The sequence below is a fragment of the Pelobates fuscus genome, chromosome 5 (assembly GCF_036172605.1).
Source record: "Pelobates fuscus isolate aPelFus1 chromosome 5, aPelFus1.pri, whole genome shotgun sequence".
Taxonomy (NCBI): domain Eukaryota; kingdom Metazoa; phylum Chordata; class Amphibia; order Anura; family Pelobatidae; genus Pelobates; species Pelobates fuscus.
In genome coordinates, this window is record NC_086321.1 from 28138392 (window position 1) to 28161473 (window position 23082).

The window sequence follows — 23082 nt, forward strand, 5'->3', positions numbered from 1 at the left end:
AGTCTTTTAGGTCACACAAGATATATTATCTGTAACAGTAGTTAGGACAGGAGACAGGTGCTGTCTAAATGCTGTTTTAGATTTATACTGCACCGCAAGCTATGGTCAAAGTATCTCTTATTTCTGAGCTGCTAACTCCTCAAGGTAGTAAATGTTGTAGGTCACCCTAAAATCAGTAAGGAGAAAAAGCGGATAATAAGATATATATATCTCTGTGCCTTCAAGGGCACCTACCAGATAGGAGAGCTAACTACAGAGAATAGAAAGGTACAGGAGGAGAGAGTTATAACTGAATCAGAGGTTAGTCGGATGGTAAATGCTAACTGTGCCTTCAAGGGCACCTCCCTTCAAAAAAACTCACTAGCTTGCGTCTAGATAGTTAAAGTATAACCGGTGTAACAGTGTAAAGTCTTGTCAGACTGACCCTCCCGATTCACCCACAGCCTATATATGGTTGTCTTTTCGAAATCCGAGTATTTGGAAAAATATTAACTGCTGGTGCAGAGAGGATTATTAGGAGGGAACAGAAAAACCCCGACGCGCGTTTCGCCGGTAAGGCGGCTTCTCACCGGCGAAACGCGCGTCGGGGTTTTTCTGTTCCCTCCTAATAATCCTCTCTGCACCAGCAGTTAATATTTTTCCAAATACTCGGATTTCGAAAAGACAACCATATATAGGCTGTGGGTGAATCGGGAGGGTCAGTCTGACAAGACTTTACACTGTTACACCGGTTATACTTTAACTATCTAGACGCAAGCTAGTGAGTTTTTTTGAAGGGAGGTGCCCTTGAAGGCACAGTTAGCATTTACCATCCGACTAACCTCTGATTCAGTTATAACTCTCTCCTCCTGTACCTTTCTATTCTCTGTAGTTAGCTCTCCTATCTGGTAGGTGCCCTTGAAGGCACAGAGATATATATATCTTATTATCCGCTTTTTCTCCTTACTGATTTTAGGGTGACCTACAACATTTACTACCTTGAGGAGTTAGCAGCTCAGAAATAAGAGATACTTTGACCATAGCTTGCGGTGCAGTATAAATCTAAAACAGCATTTAGACAGCACCTGTCTCCTGTCCTAACTACTGTTACAGATAATATATCTTGTGTGACCTAAAAGACTACATTGAGACATTGCTAGTCACTACAATAGAGACACTACTTAGACAGTACGGTCTCTTGCTTTGTGACCACAGTTATAGACAGTACTCTATAACTCCAGGACAGCACTGAGACTAATCACAACGGTAGAAACATCACTCTGATAATACTGTTTTCTGCCGTTTGACCACAGTTATAGCCAGCAATTTTCTATAGTTGTACGAACCACTGTAGGTACTACCAGTCGTATCAATATAGACATTGCTAAGATTAACTTAAGCTGACCACAGCTATAGACAAGCAATTTTTCTATAAGTATACGAGCTGTTAAAAGCACTATCAGTCGTGACAATACAGACATTGCAAAGATTTACCTAAGAATAACTGTGTCTCAAATGCTGTTGATTTTCGTTTTTAAACCTTTTTTTATTTCTGCATAGCACTTCCGTATGCCCCTGTATGTACTTATACAGACGGTTTAGGAGTGGATATACGAAATACTCACTCTGTATCCTGTTCACTAATAAATATATTTTTTATTTTTATTTTTATCTTTCTGGACACACGTATATATTTTATAGGCAGTGTTCCTTGCTCTCCTTTTTTCTCTCAACCAAATTCTATGTAGGGTTAACCCCTTCACTGCCTAGATATACTTTCACATCAGGCTCTCTTTTGTAAAAAAAAAATATTCCAGAATATAGGATGTAGGTAATATTTTAATTACCTGATGCTTAATTTCACCCTTTTCATATTGTAGATTGTGCAACAAAAATAATACTAATAAAAAAACAGAATGTAAACAGTTATCACAGTATATAGTTACACAATGTAAAATTCAAGTTAAAATTGAATTGCCTTAAAGATACCTTTTCTCCCAAATCAATGCTCGTGTTTTAGAAAACAGATTCTAATGGTAATTATCAGAGCATCAGTTTAGTTGTTTTCTCTGACTGTCAATAAATGACATTGTTGGGTGATAACGTTAACAAATGAGTTTGATGTGTGTTCAGAGAGCGAGTCAGGTGGAGTCCTTTTCCTATATTATTTAAACTAATGGCAATACCGTGATAATGGTTAGACAATCAAATCTAAAATGCTTTCCGCTCCAAGTACCGTGTGTGCACAAGCACCTGCACAAACGACACTGCAAACAATACATATAATTAGATGCACGTACCATTCCTCCGAAGTACATTCCAACATAGAAGTCATTGACCGCATGCAGCTCCAGGAAAGTGGCTGCTAGGTCCTTGGCAAGCTGAATTCCTTCAGAAGTAGTAACGCAAATCCCCCTGTCCGACGTGCACTGAGGACATGTGCAGGACGGACCATCTAAAAATAATAAACAAAACAAAAACACACGGTTTCTTTAGGAATTTTCCGAGCTATATTCAGAATTCAGAAATTCATTACGGCTTGTTCTTTGTCTGGTTATGTAGCAGACCATTATTTGTATCACTAAAGCATTGTTATATAAAGTTATAGAGCAGGGATAGGCAACCTTCGGCACTCCAGATGTTGTGGACTACATCCCTCATAATGCACTTACACCCATATTGCTGGCAAAGCATCATGGGAGGTGTAGTCCAAAACATCTGAACACCTGCAATGGTCATCAAAACAAGACACTAAGCCCTCAGTAAATACTATCCTAACAACCTACTTTTCTATCCTACCCTTACCTTCTGTGTCACTATACCCCACTCCCTCTAGCATGTAAGCTCATTGAGCAGGGCCCTCAATCCCTCTGTTCCTGTGTGTCCAACTCGTCTGGTTACAACTACGTGTCTGTTAGTCCATCCATTGTACAGCGCTACTGAACTTGTTGGTGCTTTATAAATAATAATAACAATAATTTAACATAAAAATAGATCTATCTGGACTGCCAAGCATCATAGCCAATGTAAGTTATAAGCACTAGTTTTTTATTAACCTGAAAATTCCCTCTCGAGGAGAATGTCGGCACATCCCATCTGTTAGAAATTAGTAGTGTAGATGTAGGAAATAAAGGCCTGTGTGCTTGGCCCAGCAAAAAAAAGGCCTTCACAAATCATTACACAAAGAGCTGGCTTTGCTTTTAAGTTAGTAGCACAAAGGGATAAAATGAGAAAGTTTGTATATTGAGTGGACTCAGGGATAGAGCAGTCATCCATGCATTGTTTAGTATTGTATTGTTTATAGTAGATCTGAACCATAGATAAAACTAAGTAAAACTCTATTTACTAATGTTTTGTACTGACATTAGCTATTGTATGCTGTAATACAGATATTATCTCCCCTGTTAAATTATCCAACTGCTAGAATCTGTTATTTTGCTCTTTGTCTGTCCTTCTAAGCATTAAAAGGACACAAGTGGTATGAATTTTTAATGCATTAAAGGGACACTCCGTTACACAAATCTAAAATAAATATCACTGTTTAAATGTCTGTGAGTTCTGGATTGGCTATTGTTTGAGCTAGAATGATTTCTGTCAACATCTTATTTAAAGTTTACTACTGGGGAGTGTAATACAAAAAGCCAAAATAACGAACAAACTAAAGGCTCATAGAAGAATTTCTTTGGACGCCCATTCGTTAGTTCGTTATTCGTTTGTCTAGCCATTCGTTATTCGTACGAAATGGATGAAAATGCAGATTTTCATCCGAAAATCCTTTTGTACGAATACGAATGCCCAAGTCTACTGGGGAGCTAGAGACCCCATCCTGAGAGTTGAACCCTGGTGTATGCCCTGATATTGTATTGACTATGGGTCCTAATTAAAGACTGCATCTTCTTAATTTTATTAAACCACTCAAAGTTGGCTTAACATTCTATTGGTTCCCAGAAAGACAGGTTCAATATGAGACTTTTTTCTCCTCTATAATTGTTTTATCCACATCCACCAGTTTGTTGAGTTCTTAGTCATGATTTTAGTGACAGTAATGGGTTTAACGAGCTGTTGAATTTACATAAAAAGTGCTACCCAGCATTGTGTCCAATTAACATTAAATTAATGGCTCAAGGTAATTAATCATGAAATGGATCCCAAAGGAACCACGCTGAATTGACTGATTATTGATCTATTGAAATCTGCACTTTATGCAAAATGAATAAATTAGGACAAACATAGAGCTATTGTGACAGCTAAAGTTCTTTAGGGGTCTGGAGTGACCCTTTAAATAGATCACTAGTTTTCGATCAGTGTGCCACGTTAACTTAAGCCACATTTAAAAGGTTAAAATCAATCCTAAAATTATAATTTTTTGTTGTTTTTTCCAGCATTAAAATTGGGGTTCCCACTGTACAATTAATTCAACTTTGTAAGTTCATTTTGTTTAGAAGTAGGCTTATCGGATCTTTTCCCATAAACCTCTGTCCAGAATTTGTCATTTATCCACCAGTCACAGTTCAACTCATCACTCAGGATGATTAGAATCAGTCAGCGAGCTGGCTGCATCCCTATGGTTCTGATTAGTTTTGTGAACCAAGTTGTGTGCAGTTATCTCTCCATTGCAGCAGAGAGGTGTTCACTCAGCTGTGCATGTACGCAAGTTGGATGAATCTCACATAGGAGTAAAAATTAACGTTTTATGGTGGTAGAGACTTTTGCAAATTGCTGCCGTTACATGCCACTCTCAGTAGAGAGACTGGGAGCAGGGTATAACCTTTGCAATGATTTGCTATGGGGATTAGAGCGATCCATTAATCAACATCTACATGTACATATAAAGTATTTTACATAATAGTTGGTAAGGCAAAAATATGACCTATATTTTGCAAACGGGGGGATATGATAGAAATATTTAAATAGATAAAGGGAATCAACACAGTCAAGGAGGAGACTATATTTAAAAGAAGAAAAACTACCACAACAAGAGGACATAGTCTTAAATTAGAGGGGCAAAGGTTTAAAAACAATATCAGGAAGTATTACTTTACTGAGAGAGTAGTGGATGCATGGAATAGCCTTCCAGCTGAAGTGGTAGAGGTTAACACAGTGAGAAAGTTTGAGTATGCGTGGTATAGGTATACAGCTATCGCAGATATAAGATAAGGCCAGGGACTAATGAAAGTATTTCAAAATATTGGGCAGACTAGATGGGCCGAATGGTTCTTATCTGCCGTCACATTCTATGTTTCTATGTTTCTAACTTGGTCAACAGCTCATGGTCTACTAAACCTACTGCTGGGTTTCAAATTGAGTAACATGGATTATGAGTAACGCTCTAGATTAGATTACATAACAAATTAATAAATGATATTGATACAAATAACACGCAAATACAAATTAGTCAATTGTGATCCAATGCTTACTATTGTGTGCTGCTCCAACTGCGGCAACAATCACAGGAATAAAGCGATGAAGTGATTTCCGTTTCACCAATGGAGCGAAATTGTCCTTTATGTCAAGGAATGAAATCTTTTCGCTGACAGAGTATTTTAATATGATGATGTCTGCTTCCCCAACTACATACTGAGAACACTGGTCCCCATTAAAAATGTTCTGAGCAAAAAACAGAAAAATAGGGAAACATTAACAGATGACAGAAAATAAATTCAAGGCATACACACACATTTCTCAGGTTGGACCTTGGAAAAGTCCCACTTCAATGGGCATGTAATTCCAAGAAACATTGTTTCCACAATGATCCTAGAATTCCCAGCTCAACATGTAAATGATCATAGACTGGCATTGAGTTAAACTGGGAATTCTGGGATAATTGCACAAGGTAGACTTTCTCAATGTCCAAATATTATCAATGCCCACTTATTTAAAAAATAAAAAAATAAAAAAATAAAACAAAATTAGGCTAGAAGAAAGTTGCAGCATTAGCATTACTAGGATTTAAAATGATGTTAACAGGCTGTATAATATCTGTGATTACGCGGTTTGTTTAATCGGGCAGTAAATCACTATGCAGGACTAAAATCAATAGTCTATTCCTGGGATCACATTACTAGAAATGAGCTGGGGCTCCATCAGAAATTCTAACTCTCCTCTCTCACATTAATATTTGTCAGTTCAGAGTCAGACTGACACCATAATCTAATTTTGCAATGCTTGAATCCTGTCTCACATCACTATTTTACATGATAATCTTATTGTACAATGCTCGAGCCCCTTGAACAATGTAATGGCATTAAATACAGCACGTGCAGCGCTCCGTGACGGAGCCCTTAGCAAAGTGCAGGCACATCTAACGATACACAATTCTGCTAGCACAATGTATAGATGGAATTTCCTGAACTTAAATTCTACTTAACATTGTACCATGACATACACTTTAACTACTTAATAATGGTTATTGCAGTCTGTTAATATGACCCTAATGACATTAGTAGGGTAGGGTCTAAAATTTACTTTTTGTCCATTAATATATGACTTTGATAAATTCCAATTTTTATTAATTAAGGAGATAATTAAGGAGTTAATTAAAATGCTTACCTCCTCTCCGTTATAGTCACTAGTGTTACACTAACATGATATTCCCAAACCTATCTAATTGGCCCTGCTTTGAAATTGCTTTTGGAAATTGCTTCTGGTACCTGCTTAAATTTGGTCATTAAGAGTAAATACAGAGCACTCTCTTAAATAAACTGTTTTGAAACATAGAATGTGACGGCAGATAAGAACCATTCGGCCCATCTAGTCTGCCCAATGTTCTAAATACTTTCATTAGTCCCTGGCCTTATCTTATAATTAGGATAGCCTTATGCCTATCCCATGCATGCTTAAACTCCCTCACTGTGTTAACCTCTACCACTTCAGCTGGAAGGCTATTCCATGCATCCACTACCCTCTCAGTAAAGTAATACTTCCTGATATTATTTTTAAACCTTTCCCCCTCTAATTTAAGACCATGTCCTCTTGTTGTGGTAGTTTTTCTTCTTTTAAATATAGTCTCCTCCTTTACTGTGTTGATTCCCTTTATGAATTTAACCCCTTAAGGACACATGACATGTGTGACATGTCATGATTCCCTTTTATTCCAGAAGTTTGGTCCTTAAGGGGTTAAATGTTTCTATCATATCCCCCCATCTCGTCTTTCCTCCAAGCTATACATGTTAATCTCCTTTAACCTTTCCTGGTAAGTTTTATCCTGCAATCCATGAACCAGTTTAGTAGCCCTTCTCTGAACTCTTTTTTGTCTATTTTATCAGTGACCGTATTAGAAAACACTCTACTTCAAAAACATGAATGCTCCTTTAAATAAAACTGATAGTTGGTGCAAATCGAACAGATTTTCAGATTCAAACTGTGTTCTAGAAACACAAAGTGAATATTTAACCTGTTTTTGTAGCCATATCATTGTAGGAATACTTGTCAAAACTACAGTTTAACAAAAAACAGATGAAAAAAAAATACATTCTCACAAATGAATGCATTATATCTCTGTATGGATATTGGTAAAATTGCTGAGCTCATGGACTGCAATCGGTATGGGATGACAGCTGAAATCATTTGCAAAGAGAAATCAAATAATTGATCACGTCAGAAAGTAATTGTTGGACTCATTCCACCCTGCTTCTGTAAACAGTGGGCTCAGACAAACGATTCATTCCAGGCATTGTGTGTGAATAGCATCAATCATCAAAACACGGCATTATCATATCATGCTTAAATAGCTCAGCCAGTAGTAGGTCTACATCTCAGTGTTGTACAGCTGTTTATGTTTAATTTTCATATTACTGAGAGAAAGCTCTCAACCTATGGTCATCAGAAACAGGTTTCTTCACTAAACACTGAATTAAACAATGAATTACAATGTTAGCTAAAAACTGCATTTGGAAAATAAATCTACCTCGCAGCTAGGCTATATAAGCCTAGACGTAACAGTTCTGCTTCAGTAACAGTTCCCTAAATGTGTTTTTTTTTTGTGCTAAATTATAGCTGCTTCTTTTGACAGCAGCCCATGGTAACAGTGGAAGGTCAGTTGAATTGAGTGCCTGCTGTTGCACTGAGCTACCTGTCCTAGATTTGAAATCTCTGCTGTGGTCTTGTGTTACCAATCATGCATTAAACTACGTTCTGTGGCACTGAGCTCCCCTGCTGTGAACATTCTTATTAGGTCGCATACTCTCATCATTCGGAACATCGCCCATCCTAAAGTGACGAGCGCCATGATCTTCGAACCTTTGTTTTAATTCCATGGCGTCCTACATGGCGCAGCTGATGCAATTAGATACAAGCCTCTGGTATAAACCCCTTTTGACTTCTGGACAGTGCCTTCTGGTGGTTTCAGGGTCTTTAGCATGTTGCTCTGATCCCAATTCCTATTCCAGTACACCAGACCCAATTTGTTTGTGACTCTGATTTTCCCTTGCTCATTGTACCAGTTCTTAAAGGACCACTATAGGCACCCAGACCACTTCAGCTTAATGAAGTGGTCTGGGTGCCTGATCCAGCTAGGGTTAACCCTTTTTTCTATAAACATGGCAGTTTCATAGAAACTGCTATGTTTATAAATGGGTTAATCCAGCCTCTAGTGGCTGTCGCATTGACAGCCGCTAGAGGCGCTTACGTGCTTCTCACTGTGAAAATCACAGTGAGAAGACACCAGCGTCCATAGGAAAGCATTGTGAATGCTTTCCTATGGACTGACTGAATGCGCGCGCGGCTCCTGCCGCGCATGCGCATTCAGCCGAAGAGGAGGCGGAGAGGAGGAGGAGAGGAGGAGGAGAGCTCCCCGCCCGGCGCTGGAGAAAGAGGTAAGTTTAACCCCTTCCTCCCCCAGAGCCCGGCGGGAGGGGGACCCTGAGGGTGGGGGCACCCTCAGGGCACTATAGTGCCAGGAAAACGAGTATATTTTCCTGGCACTATAGTGGTCCTTTAAGTATTCCTGGATTCCAGAAACGGCCATTGACCTTGCCCCATTGTTCTATTGTATAGTGTTCCAGCTCTTAGCATATAGTCAGTCTATTGTATTATAGTTCTGTCTACACCTTGACATGAGATTTTGGTAAGTGGACCCAAAAGGCTCCTAGACAACTTTATTTTAATGATGCAGCAGACCTTTGATTTTAACGTGGAATGTAAAAGTTTGCTCCTAAAGCAGCATTTGATTGGCACAGAGGGCTGATTTGTTGTGCAAGTGGACTAGCCTCCCAATGCTTCTCTATGGGGAGATCATTGATTCTGAAGATCTCAGCCAGAGAGGAGGAGAGGCTGTGGGGAAACCAGTGCTACAAAGGAAGAAAGGTAAGTAATTCTTACCTATCAAACCCTTACGGGGGAGGGGGCATCTACAAGGGTAGGGGAGCACTATAGCGTTAGGAATACATGTTTGTATTTGTACTACATGTTAGTGTTCCTTTAATACTAGCACTGATATTTCCGGTTCGTACTGGAGTTAACTCTGGCCATTCTAAGTTCCAGTACCACTCCTATTTATCCTTTCCATGCCTTGACATGCCCTCATTATGACAGCCTTATTTAACAACACGTGGACAGCTCTCTTTACCCACAGATTATCTGGGTATATAAAGGAATGTTACAAAGAATTGTGAAGAATGGTAATTCTACTAAAGGAATGTTTGGGATATGAGTCATATCCCTGTACTCTACATTTACGGATGCGTTTGGACAGCAGAACATGAACGATGATCTTTAGAGATCTGGGGGGGTCCAAACAGCAAGATATACCCCTCTGCTATGGTACTAAATCCCCCATCTCTGATAACCTCCCCATTTCATGTAACCACGAAATAGGGCAAAGGGAGTGTGTGGGGGGAGGGGAGGAGGAGAAAAGACTTGATAGGGAGCTAAGGGAGAGAAATAATAAGATATTGTAAGGAGGAAGTTGGGATGTGTAAATGCAGTGACGGCTAACCCTGGCATCCAAAGATAAACCTGATCTACACTTCCCATGATTAATGGCCTTAGGTGTTGGGCTATTACTTGATACAGATATTAGTTATTTCCTAAGCGGTTGATAATTCTGTACTCAGTAGGTGATCTAGAACATTATAATAGTAAATTAATACTCCTTTAACAGTAAATGATGCCATACACACCAACTGCAACCTAACTGCTCTCTCCTAAAGGCAGCACTCTACTGTATCCTCCAGCTCTGCTTCACTCCCACCTTATTTGATTGATATTCCCTGTCCTAACGTGTTTTGTGCCCCACCTCCTATAGACTGTAAGCTCGTTTGAGCAGGGTCCTCTTCAACCTATCGTTCCTGTAAGTGTTCTTTTAATTGTCCTATTTATAGTTAAATCCCCCCTCTTATAATATTGTAAAGCGCTACGGAATCTGTTGGCGCTATATAAATGGCAATAATAATAATAATATCTGAGACACTGCAGTTAAAGTACTACTTCAATCAATCTGAGTGAATAAAAAACATCTCACCCATCCAAGACACTCATGACACACGATCTGGATATCCCCCAAAACCCTGGCTTGGTAAATGGTGAAGACTGGATGTCTGTTCTCGGTCTGTAAACCCGCAGCTCTTCTTCCAAGGTAAAATGGGACTAGGTCTTCCCTTGCATGATCTTCACACGGCCTATCTCGGTCATCCCCCAGCCAGACGATACGAACTGACCTATGGATAAAAATAGAATAAAGCCGATTATCAAAACTGCCAAGAGATGTTTCACGTTTACCTTCACTGAACACACAGCGAATGTGCCTGAGCGTTAGGTTTACCAGGGAATCATTACACTGAATGAAAAGTGTAATCCTGAAACGGATCCCAAAGGAACCACAGCGAATTGACTGAGCATTAATCAATCAACTGATTTCATCTGTATACAAAATCCACACACAGCTGAGAGCACTGTTCCTCCACCTCCCAACAGACTTGGAAATCAGGAGTATGGGAAAATAGTGTTATAAGGACATGCAACACCTGAAAATTATTTTTTGAAACTAACAAGCAAATACTATTAAACTAATGGGAAACCCCAAATAAAGCAAAACAGACAATAACCCAAAAACAAACAAATACAAAACCTTTCAAAAGTACAAAAGTAACAGTTACAAACTTTCTTTGAACTTGGTCATATTGTGTTATTGGACATGCCTCTCATCTAGGGGAGTTTGCTCAGCCTCCCCCTCCAACTTACTTGCCCATCTCAGTTTCAGACCAGTCTGCTTATGACAGAAACAGGGTATGATTGTGCAGCAGCGGGAGAGAGAAGCCCGCTCTATATGATCACACTCATCAGACTCCCTATATTCTCCCCCTGTTGCAAGGTGAAGAAATCTTCCAACGGCACATGTGTGAATCTGTCAGGCACGCCCAATGCACTTTTCCAGCATTCTTAGGGATAGGAAACTGATTGGTTAGATCAGTGTTACCCTTGGAGATGATGTGTAAAGTATCAAAAAGAAGAAGGTAATCATAAAAAAAAAATCAAATCATATTATAATCTTTTTTCAGCATGCAGAGTGAGGCAACAACCTCATTCATAGCTAAGGCTTTCAACGAGACAACAATCTCAAAACTATGCATGTCCCTTTAAGGTAATCATACCATTGTAGACACTCTGCAAAATTAAAATCTAGGCATTGTATATGCTTTACAGTTATATCTGGCAAAATAACACAGATAAACTCCCCAAAAGGTTAGACTATTCTTACACATCACATGCTATAATGCCTACATCTGCTACTTTGCTTTACATACAAATAAAGTATACAGCAATTATAGATTTGTTGCGAGTACTATTATTATGTGTTCATCTGTTCAAGTGGACATAATCCTTTTCCTTGGCTGAATTCACATTGCAGCTTTTAAGGGATATGGAGTCTAGAATCACGCCACGTTTGTGAGCCATCTGGACCTTATAAGAGCATGTTATGTTCACACAATTCTTTAATACGTGTATTTATACTCTCCATGATCAAATCTAGCTTTCATGATGAAAGTGTGATTGGAAAATCAGATACCAAAATACATATATATATTTTAATCTGCTCACCTGTAGCAACAACCTTGATGTAATAAAGGACGTTATTGTATGAGATCTCCTACTGTGTGCTCACAGTAACAGCCCTAATGTAATAATGCATTGCATGAGATCTCATATTGTACATAATAACAGCCCCAGTGTGTAATAATGCACATTATACAAGATCTCCTATTGTCCATAATAACAGCCCCAGTGTGTAATAATGCACATTATACAAGATCTCCTATTGTCCATAATAACAGCCCCTGTGTGTTTTAATGCACATTATACAAGATCTCTTATTGTTTATCCCTAACAGGCCAAATGTAATAATGTGCATTATTAAATATCTCGTATTGCCCATGGTAAGATCACCATACTAATAATGCATGTTATTATATAAGATCTCCTACTGCCCAGGGTAACACCTGCAGTGTGAACATGTGTTATTATATGATATATCTCCTGCTGCTTGTCCATAGTATCAACTCCCCCAGTGTAATAATGTGTTATGAGGTAATACTGTGTGCTATCGTATAACATTTCATATTGCCCATACTATCAGCACATGTGTAATGATGTAAGTTATATAATGTGAAATTTCCTGTTGCCCATCTTATCAGCTCCAATTTATTAATGCTTGTTAGTGTATAGATGTTCTACTATCAGTAGTAACAGCTCTGGTATAATCATGCATGTTATTATATGAGCAGCCCTATAACAAGTGTAATAATGAATGTTATTATATAAGATGTCCTACTGTCCATAGCAGCAACCCTTGTGTAATAATGTGTTATTATTATTATTATACCAGTAAGTCCCTGCCAGTAATCCTATACCAACCATCCCATACCAGCCATGCCATACCAGCCATGCATCACATACCAGCCATCCCATACCAGCCATGCATCACATACCAGCCATCCTATACCACCCATGCATCACATACCAGCCATCCTATACCACCCATGCATCACATACCAGCCATCTTATACCAGTCATGCATCACATACTAGCCATCCTATACCAGCCATGCATCACATACCAGCCATCCTATACCAGCCATGCATCACATACCAGCCATCTTATACCAGCCATGCATAACATACCAGCCATCCCATACCAGCCATGCATCACATACCAGCCATCCCATACCAGCCATGCATCACATACCAGCCATCCTATACAGCCTTCCCATACCAGTCATCCTATACCAACTATGCTATACTAGCCATGCCATCCTATACAAGCCACCATATACCAGCCATCTTACAGCAGTCTTTCCATGCCAGCCATCCTATTCATTCCTATGCCATCCCATGCCAGCCATTATATACCAACCATCCTATGCTATCCCACAACAACCACGCCATACCAGCCATACATACCAACCGTCCTATTCCATCCCATTCCAGCCATCCTATGCCACCCCATACAATCCACAATATACCAGCCATATTATAGCTGTCTTTTCGTGACAGTTATCCTATACTATGCCATGCCTGCCATTATATACCAGCCATCCAATGCCAGTCATTATATACCAGCCATTATATACCAGCCATCCCATGCCAGTCATTATATACCAGCCATTATATACCAGCCATCCCATGCCAGCCATTATATACCAGTTATTATATAGGAGCCATCCTATGCCAGTCATTATATACCAGCCATCCCATGCCAGCCATTATATACCAGTTATTATATAGGAGCCATCCTATGCCAGTCATTATATACCAGCCATCCCATGTCAGTCATTATATACCAGCCATCCCATGCCAGCCATTATATGCCAGCCATCCCATGCCAGCCATTATATACCAGTTATTATATAGCAGCCATCCTATGCCAGCCATTATATACCAGCCATCCCATGCCAGCCATTATATACCAGCCATCCCATGCCAGCCATTATATACCAGCCATCCCATGCCAGCCATTATATACTAGTCATCCCATGCCAGCCATTATATACCAATTTTATAGCAGCCATCCTATGCCAGCCATTATATACCAGCCGTCCTATGCCAGCCATCCCATGCCAGCCATTATATACCAGCCATCCCATGCCAGCCATTATATACCAGCCGTCCTATGCCAGCCATTATTCACCAGCCGTCCTATGCCAGCCATTATATACCAGCCATCCTATGCCAGCCATTATATACCAGCCGTCCTATGCCAGCCATTATATACCAGCCATTCCATGCCAGCCTTTATATACCAGCCATTATATACCAGTTATTATATACCAGTTATTATATAGCAGCCATGCCCCCGCAGAGATCACCTACATTGCCCGGTAGGTCCCGGTGCCAGTAGCTCTGTGTGATGCGGTGGAGGAGGGAGCAGCTCGGGTGATACTCAGATAGCTGCAGCCCCGGCCCTGCCTTCTCATAGCCCGGCCCTAACATACTGCCAGACCGGCCCACCTACCATCCTAGTACTGCCCACCTACCGCCCCGGCCCACCTACCATCCTAGTACTGCCCACCTACCGCCCGGCACTGCCCATCTACCGCTCCGGCCACCTACCATCCTAGTACTGCCCACCTACCGCCCCGGCCCACCAACCATCCGAGTACTGCCGACCTACCGCCTGTCACTGCCCATCTACCGCCCCGGACTGCCCACCTACCTCCCCGGGTCTGCCAACCTACCGCCACGGCACTGCCCACCTACCGCACCGGGACTGCCCACCTACCGCACCGGGACTGCCCACCTACCGCACCGGGACTGCCCACCTACCGCCCCGGCACTGCCCACCTACCGCCCGGGACTGCCCACCTACCTCCCACCAGGATGACCACCTACCGCCCCGACCTCCATTCCTCCCTCCATCCCGCCTTCAACTCTCGGCCCTCGCTCCCCCTCCCGGCCGGGGATCAGACAGGAGAAACCGCTTCCATCTCGGGATCCTCTCACTCCCCGCTCCGGGCAAAGTCTGGAGCACCGAGCTTATTATACTGGCATGGGGTATACTGCCAACATGGGGTATACTGCCAACAATGGGTATCCTGCAAACAATGGGTATCCTGCCAACCTGGGATGTACTGCCAACATGGGGTTTACTGCCAGCCTGGGGTATACTGCCAACATGGGGTATACTGCCAACATGGGGTATACTGCCAACATGGGCTATCCTGCCAGCCTGGGGTATACTGCTAACAATGGGTATCCTGCAAACAATGGGTATCCTGCCAACCTGGGATGTACTGCCAACATGGGGTATCCTGCCAGCCTGGGGTATCCTGCCAGCCTGGGGTATACTGCCAACATGGGGTATCCTGCCAGCCTGGGATGTACTGCCAACATGGGGTATACTGCCAGCCTGGGGTATACTACCAACATGGGGTATACTGCCAACATGGGGTATCCTGCCAGCCTGGGGTATACTGCCAATAATGGGTATCCTGCCAACCTGGGATGTACTGCCAACATGGGGTATACTGCCAACCTGGGGTATACTGCCAACAATGGGTATCCTGCCAACCTGGGATGTACTGCCAACATGGGGTATACTGCCAGCCTGGGGTATACTACCAACATGGGATATACTGCCAACATGGGGTATCCTGCCAGCCTGGGGTATACTGCCAATAATGGGTATCCTGCCAACCTGGGATGTACTGCCAACATGGGGTATACTGCCAACCTGGGGTATACTGCCAACAATGGGTATCCTGCCAACCTGGGATGTACTGCCAACATGGGGTATACTGCTAGCCTGGGGTATACTGCCAGCCTGGGGTATACTGCCAACATGGGGTATCCTGCCAGCCTGGGGTATACTGCCAAACTGGGGTATACTGGCAACAATAGGTATCCTGCCAGCCTGGGGTATACTGCCAACATGGGGTATACTGCCAGCCTGGGATATACTGCCAACAATGGGTATCCTGCCAACCTGGGGTATACTGCCAACAATGGGTATCCTGCCAACCTGGGGTATACTGCCAACCTGGGGTATCCTGCCAACAATGGGTATCCTGCCAACCTGGGATGTACTGCCAACATGGGGTATACTGCCAACATGGGGTGTACTGCCAAACCGGGGTGTACTGCCTAGCTGGGGTATACTGCCAACCTGGGGTATATTGCCAGCCTGGGGTATGCTGCTAACCTGGGGTGTACTGCCAACATGGGGTATATTGCCAGCCTGGGGTATGCTGCTAACCTGGGGTGTACTGCCAACATGGGGTATCCTGCCAGCCTGGGGTGTACTGCCAGCCTGGGGTGTACTGCCAGCTAGGTGTGTTCTGCCAGCATGGGGTATACTGTCAGCCTGGGTTATCCATGGGAGAGGCACAGATTATACTGCCAGTCTAGGGTATCCATTGGAGAGGCACAGATTATACTCCCAGCCCTGGGTGTCCATGGGAGAGACACAGATTATATTGCCAGCCCGGGTGTCCATGGGAGAGACACAGATTATACTGCCAACCTGGGGTATCCATGGGAGAGACACAGATTATACTGCCAACCTGGGGTATCCATGGGAGAGACACAGATTATACTGCCAACTTGGGGTATCCATGGGAGAGGCACAGATTATCCTGCCAGCCCGGAGTATCCATGGGAGAGACACAGATTATACTGCCAGCCCGAGGTGTCAATGGGAGAGACACAGATTATACTGCCAACCTGGGGTATCCATGGGAGAGACACAGATTATACTGCCAACCCGGGGTATCCATGGGAGAGACACAGATTATACTGCCAGCCTGGGTTATCAATGGGAGAGACACAGATTATACTGCCAGCCTGGGTTATCAATGGGAGAGACACAGATTATACTGCCAGCCTGGGGTATCCATGGGAGAGGCACAGATTATACTGCCAACCTGGGGTATCCATGGGAGAGACACAAATTATACTGCCAGCCTGGGGTATCCATGGGAGAGACACAGATTATACTGCCAACCTGGGGTATGCTGCTAACCTGGGGTGTACTGCCAACATGGGGTATATTGCCAGCCTGGGGTATGCTGCTAACCTGGGGTGTACTGCCAACATGGGGTATCCTGCCAGCCTGGGGTGTACTGCCAGCCTGGGGTGTACTGCCAGCTAGGTGTGTTCTGCCAGCATGGGGTATACTGTCAGCCTGGGTTATCCATGGGAGAGGCACAGATTATACTGCCTGCCTAGGGTATCTATGGGGCAGACACAGGTTATACTGCCAGCCTGGGGTATCCATGGGAGAGACACAGATTATACTGCCAGTCTAGGGTATCCATTGGAGAGGCACAGATTATACTCCCAGCCCTGGGTGTCCATGGGAGAGACACATATTATATTGCCAGCCCGGGTGTCCATGGGAGAGACACAGATTATACTGCCAACCTGGGGTATCCATGGGAGAGACACAGATTATACTGCCAACCTGGGGTATCCATGGGAGAGACACAGATTATACTGCCAACTTGGGGTATCCATGGGAGAGGCACAGATTATCCTGCCAGCCCGGAGTTTCCATGGGAGAGACACAGATTATACTGCCAGCCCGAGGTGTCAATGGGAGAGACACAGATTATACTGCCAACCTGGGGTATCCATGGGAGGGACACAGATTATACTGCCAACCTGGGGTATCCATGGGAGAGACACAGATTATACTGCCAGCCCGGGGTATCCATGGGAGAGACACAGATTATACTGCCAGCCTGGGTTATCAATGGGAGAGACACAGATTATACTGCCAGCCTGGGGTATCCATGGGAGAGGCACAGATTATACTGCCAACCTGGGGTATCCATGGGAGAGACACAAATTATACTGCCAGCCTGGGGTATCCATGGGAGAGACACAGATTATACTGCCAACCTGGGGTATCCATTGAAGAGACACAGATTATACTGCCAGCCTGGGGTATCCATGGGAGAGACACAGATTATACTGCCAACCTGGGGTATCCATGGGGGAGACACATATTATACTGCCAGCCTGGGGTATCCATGGGAGAGACACAGATTATACTGCCAACCTGAGGTATCCATGGGAGAGACACAGATTATACTGCCAACCTGGGGTATCCATGGGAGAGACACAGATTATATTGCCAGCCCGGGTGTCCATGGGAGAGACACAGATTATACTGCCAACCTGGGGCGTCCATGGGAGAGACACAGATTATACTGCCAACCTGGGGTATCCATGGGAGAGACACAGATTATACTGCCAGCCCGGGGTATCCATGGGAGAGACACAGATTATACTGCCAGCCTGGGTTATCAATGGGAGAGACACAGATTATACTGCCAGCCTGGGGTATCCATGGGAGAGGCACAGATTATACTGCCAACCTGGGGTATCCATGGGAGAGACACAAATTATACTGCCAGCCTGGGGTATCTATGGGAAAGACACAGATTATACTGGCAACCTGGGGTATCCATTGAAGAGACACAGATTATACTGCCAGCCTGGGGTATCCATGGGAGAGACACAGATTATACTGCCAACCTGGGGTATCCATGGGGGAGACACATATTATACTGCCAGCCTGGGGTATCCATGGGAGAGACACAGATTATACTGCCAACCTGGGGTATCCATGGGAGAGACACAGATTATACTGCCAACCTGGGGTATCCATGGGAGAGACACAGATTATACTGCCAACCTGGGGTATCCATGGGAGTGACACAGATTATACTGCCAGCCTGGGGTGTCCATGGGAGAGACACATATTATACTTCCAGCCTGTGGTGTCAATGGGAGAGACACAGATTATACTGCCAACCTGGGGTATCCATGGGAGAGACACAGATTATACTGCCAACCTGTGGTATTCATGGGAGAGACACAGATTATACTGCCAGCCTGGGGTGTCAATGGGAGAGACACAGATTGCCCTGCCAACCTGGGGTGTCCATGGGAGAGACACAGATTATACTGCCAACCTGGGGTATCCATGGGAGAGACACAGATTATACTGCCAACCTGGGGTATTCATGGGAGAGACACAGATTATACTGCCAGCCCGGGGTATCCATGGGAGAGACACAGATTATACTGCCAGCCTAGGGTATCCATGGGAGAGACACAGATTATACTGCCAGCCTAGGGTATCCATGGGAGAGACACAGATTATACTGCCATCCGGGGTTATCCATGGGGAAGCATATATATGTACAGCCCTGCAGAATTCATTGGCGCTTTATAAATAATAATAATAATAATGTACTCAGAGATCTGTAAATTAGAGAATACCTGCTGCTATGGCCATTATAATCCCACTTTAGTCATTATCTCACCCACTGTAGCCACTAGTTGAATACCCCACACTTTTGCATATGTACACCGAACAAAATTATGAATGCAACACTTTGGTTTTTGCCCCCATTTTTCATGAGCTGAACTCAAAGATCTAAGACTTTTTCTATGTACACAAAAGGCCTATTTCTCTCAAATATTGTTCACAAATCTGTCTAAATCTGTGTTAGTGAGCACTTCTCCTTTGCTGAGATAATCCATTCACCTCACAGGTGTGGCATATCAAGATGCTGATTAGACAGCATGATTATTGCACAGGTGTGCCTTAGGCTGGCCACAATAAAAGGCCACTCTAAAATGTGCTGTTATACTGTATTGGGCGGGTCTGGGGGGGGTCAGTATCTGGTGTGATTGCAATTTGCCTCACGCAGTGCAGCACATCTCCTTCGCATAGAGTTGATCAGGTTGTTGATTGTGGCCTGTGGAATGTTGGTCCACTCCTCTTCAATGGCTGTGCGAAGTTGCTGGATATTGGCAGGACCTGGAACACTGTTGTATACGCCGATCCAGAACATCCCAAACATGCTCAGTGGGTGACATGTCCGTGAGTATGCTGGCCATGCAAGAACTGGGATGTTTTCAGCTTCCAGGAATTGTGTACATATCCTTGCAACACAGGGCCGTGCATTATCATGCTGCAACATGAGGTGATGGTCGTGGATAAATGGCACAACAATGGGCCTCAGGATCTCGTCACAGTATCTCATGCAGATGAGCTTCCCTGAGACGGTTTCTGACAGTTTGTGCAGAAATTCTTTGGTTATGCAAAACGATTGTTGCAGCAGCTGTCCAGGTGGCTGGTCTCAGACGATCTTGGAGGTCAAGATGCTGGATGTGGAGGTCCTGGGCTGGTGTGGTTACATGCAGGACTGTCTTTAATATCACTAGGAGCATGGGCAATGCATTTTCTTGGGCCCCCTGGGCACCCCTCACTCCCTGGCATGCAATCACACCTTTCACATACATACTTACACAGACATATACAATGACACATACACAGACAGACATACTGACACACACATACACTGACACACACACATATATACTGACAGACATGCTGACACAGACAGACATACTGACACACCCAGACACAAACACACTGACAGCAGGGCCGGATTAATTTTATTTAAGATTTTTTTATTTTTTTTATTTTATTTTACACACTACTCTTAGGTTTGCCACCTGACTGGTATTTTACTGGAACAGCCGGTATTTGAGGCTGCCTGGCCGTGCCAGTATTGCAGTAATACCGGCAATACAAATGCAGGTATTTTTCTCAATATAAACAGAGATTATTCTGCAATACCAGCACCGGCCAGTAGGGGTCACTGTGTGTGGAGAGAGGCAGTAATAGGAAGTTACAGCATATCGCTCCCTGCCTCTCTCTATTACTCACTAATCTGTGGGGGAGCAGCTACACAGCACAGAGAATCCAGACAGCAGATCTACAGCTCAGGTAAGTGAGGGATGGGGGGAAAGGCAGCAGGGAGACATGGGGACACTGAGGCACTAGGGGACACATGGGGACACTGGATGACACAGATACCACGAGACCTGGGGACATAGACACTTGGGGACACAGGAAAACATGGTGTGAAGATATTTATGGGATAATAATGTAAACAGATGAGAAATTGCCCACGATTTTCAATTCTCAGATCCCTAAGAACGTTTATCGTTAAAAGTGAAATGTATAACCATATACCGGTAATTAAAATCACCAATTGTTATAAAAATAGATAATTTTTATTTCTTAACAATTTAATAATAATGATGAGTAACATGCATGATAATAATCAATGGAATTTGAGTATAGCATGAATATGTAATACAATATGGCAATAATAATTAATATGCAGTATAAAAATAATATATATGCAATACAAAGTAGCAATACGTTTCCTGGTTAATATAAACGCCTCTACAGCACTTAGCTGTCAGGACAATTTATGATAAGCTTCACAGAGAGGGAAACAAAGTTTTACGGAGAGACGGAGCATTCCTTAGAGCTGCAGTAAAACTTTCAGCTGGCAGTTTAGAAATAACCCTTGCAATGCTGGCTAGACCTCCTAAGTAATTAAGGTCTACTTTTATGTAATTTTAAATAAATAACATTACCCAGTCATAATCTTTAAACATTTCCTTGCATCCAATGAGAAAATCTACTATGTTCTATAAGCTGATATTTTAATTAATTTGTCTAAATAGATATTTTATCTTATTTTAGAGCCAATCAATACAGCTGGATAAATAGTCATGATATGTTAACGTGATATTAATCACACAAATACATTAATGGCTATATTAATCCCAGCTGCAGATGGGATGCTATAACCATATATATATATATTCTTTAATAATTAAGATTTCTAAATATGAAATCTAATCATGATTTATCCAGTCATATATCATGCTATTAATTTTAATTAATTTAAATTAATTAATTAAAAGCCTGTATATTTACCAGTTAAGTAGATATTTTCTCATCAGATATCCTCAGGTAGCTAAGTGTCATGGGTCTCTTTCTCTGCATGGAGTGTAAGAGTTTCTTGGTTACTCTGATCGCCCGATTCTGCCTGGATCTCTCTGAATGTTGAATGTCTGAATCTCCCGAGAGTGTTGTAATGCCTCTCTTTCTTTTAATTTCTCTGACCCTCTCTCTTCCCTTGTCTTAACTTTTTAAAGGGGAAATTCCTCTAAGTGATAGCCAATCACAAATGTGGGGTGTGGTTGCCTTCTAGGTAACCATTCTAGTATTTGGACTCTAGATGGCAGTATTGTTCCACTACACATACCTATCCAGGAAAGAGTTAACTTTTCCTGGTGGCTATTTTTGACGTCATTTACGTTATCTATATGTGGCCTATAACTTATATTTTCTGTCAGATCAAGAGCATTTCTTCAGACTATGCGTCTCCATTTTCTGTAGTAATTCCTAATATGACAGCTTATAACACTATAGATGAACTCAAAAATACAATGAGAATCTGTTGGTATAGAAAGTAAAATTTAATTATTTAATCTCCTCTGTCACCTACGTCTGGGAGTAGAATTTATTCTTATTCCATTAGTACCGTCCTAGACAGTCTGTTATCACTTGGTTTGTTTATACAAGACATTCTTAGCTCTGGCTAAGCGGTCAGTTTTAGAGAAAGGAAAGAAATTCTGTGTCTCTTTTGTTAGCTTGAAACTAACAAAATGGAGTATTGTCTGTTCCACAATGACTTCAGAGAATACACTTTGTATTTCTATCATAGCACAAAATGTCTGCCGATATAAATACCCTGACATAACCCCCCTTTAGTGCGTATCATAGCCAAATAATTTAGCTAATGAGTAGGCACTATGGAAGTCACAAGACATAGTGTGCAATCACATCATTTCTGACATAGGCTCATGCGTGGAATGAACATTTTTGTATATATTTGTACCTGTAAGTGTTTTGAACTTTATGCTTAGTACAATCAACCATAATAACATCATTATCATAACACACCCAATAACAATCTTAACATGGATGAACCAGTCAACACGATCAATAAGGTCAGTATCTAACTCAGAGTATTTAAATGTGTCCACAGAAATGTTATCTTTCTTGATTGACATTTGGATAGTGTGGTTGGGCTTATGGTCCAGCAAGAACTTTAGATTAGGATCTAGAGGGATATCTAGATTCTGGAAGGGATCCACCATCTCAATAGCACTTTCGAGGACGTCAGTGTACACTAGGTATAGCGTAACGTCACCGATGGTGATACGAGAGTTGTGGGGTACCTTGATCAGTGATACAGGTGCTGGTAAGGCAATTACTTTATTAGTC

The 23082-nt window shown here is 42.5% G+C and overlaps 1 protein-coding gene across 2 annotated transcripts in view; it reads right to left on the minus strand.

Annotated features, from left to right (window-relative positions):
* The window catches only part of RHOBTB3 (Rho related BTB domain containing 3), a 92050-nt gene that overhangs the window by 31377 nt on the left and 37591 nt on the right, over positions 1-23082 (minus strand). Inside the window, exons 1-4 of one of the 2 annotated variants that reach the window (XM_063453683.1) lie at positions 14283-14380; positions 10439-10634; positions 5397-5586; positions 2280-2434 (exon numbers count right to left, since the gene is read on the minus strand). In XM_063453683.1, the coding sequence (XP_063309753.1) occupies positions 2280-2434; positions 5397-5586; positions 10439-10634; positions 14283-14284 (543 nt within the window). In that variant the 5' untranslated portion in view covers positions 14285-14380. Of the gene's footprint in view, positions 1-2279; positions 2435-5396; positions 5587-10438; positions 10635-14282; positions 14381-23082 lie in introns of those variants that run through there. The other variant, XM_063453682.1, reaches the window with a different exon arrangement.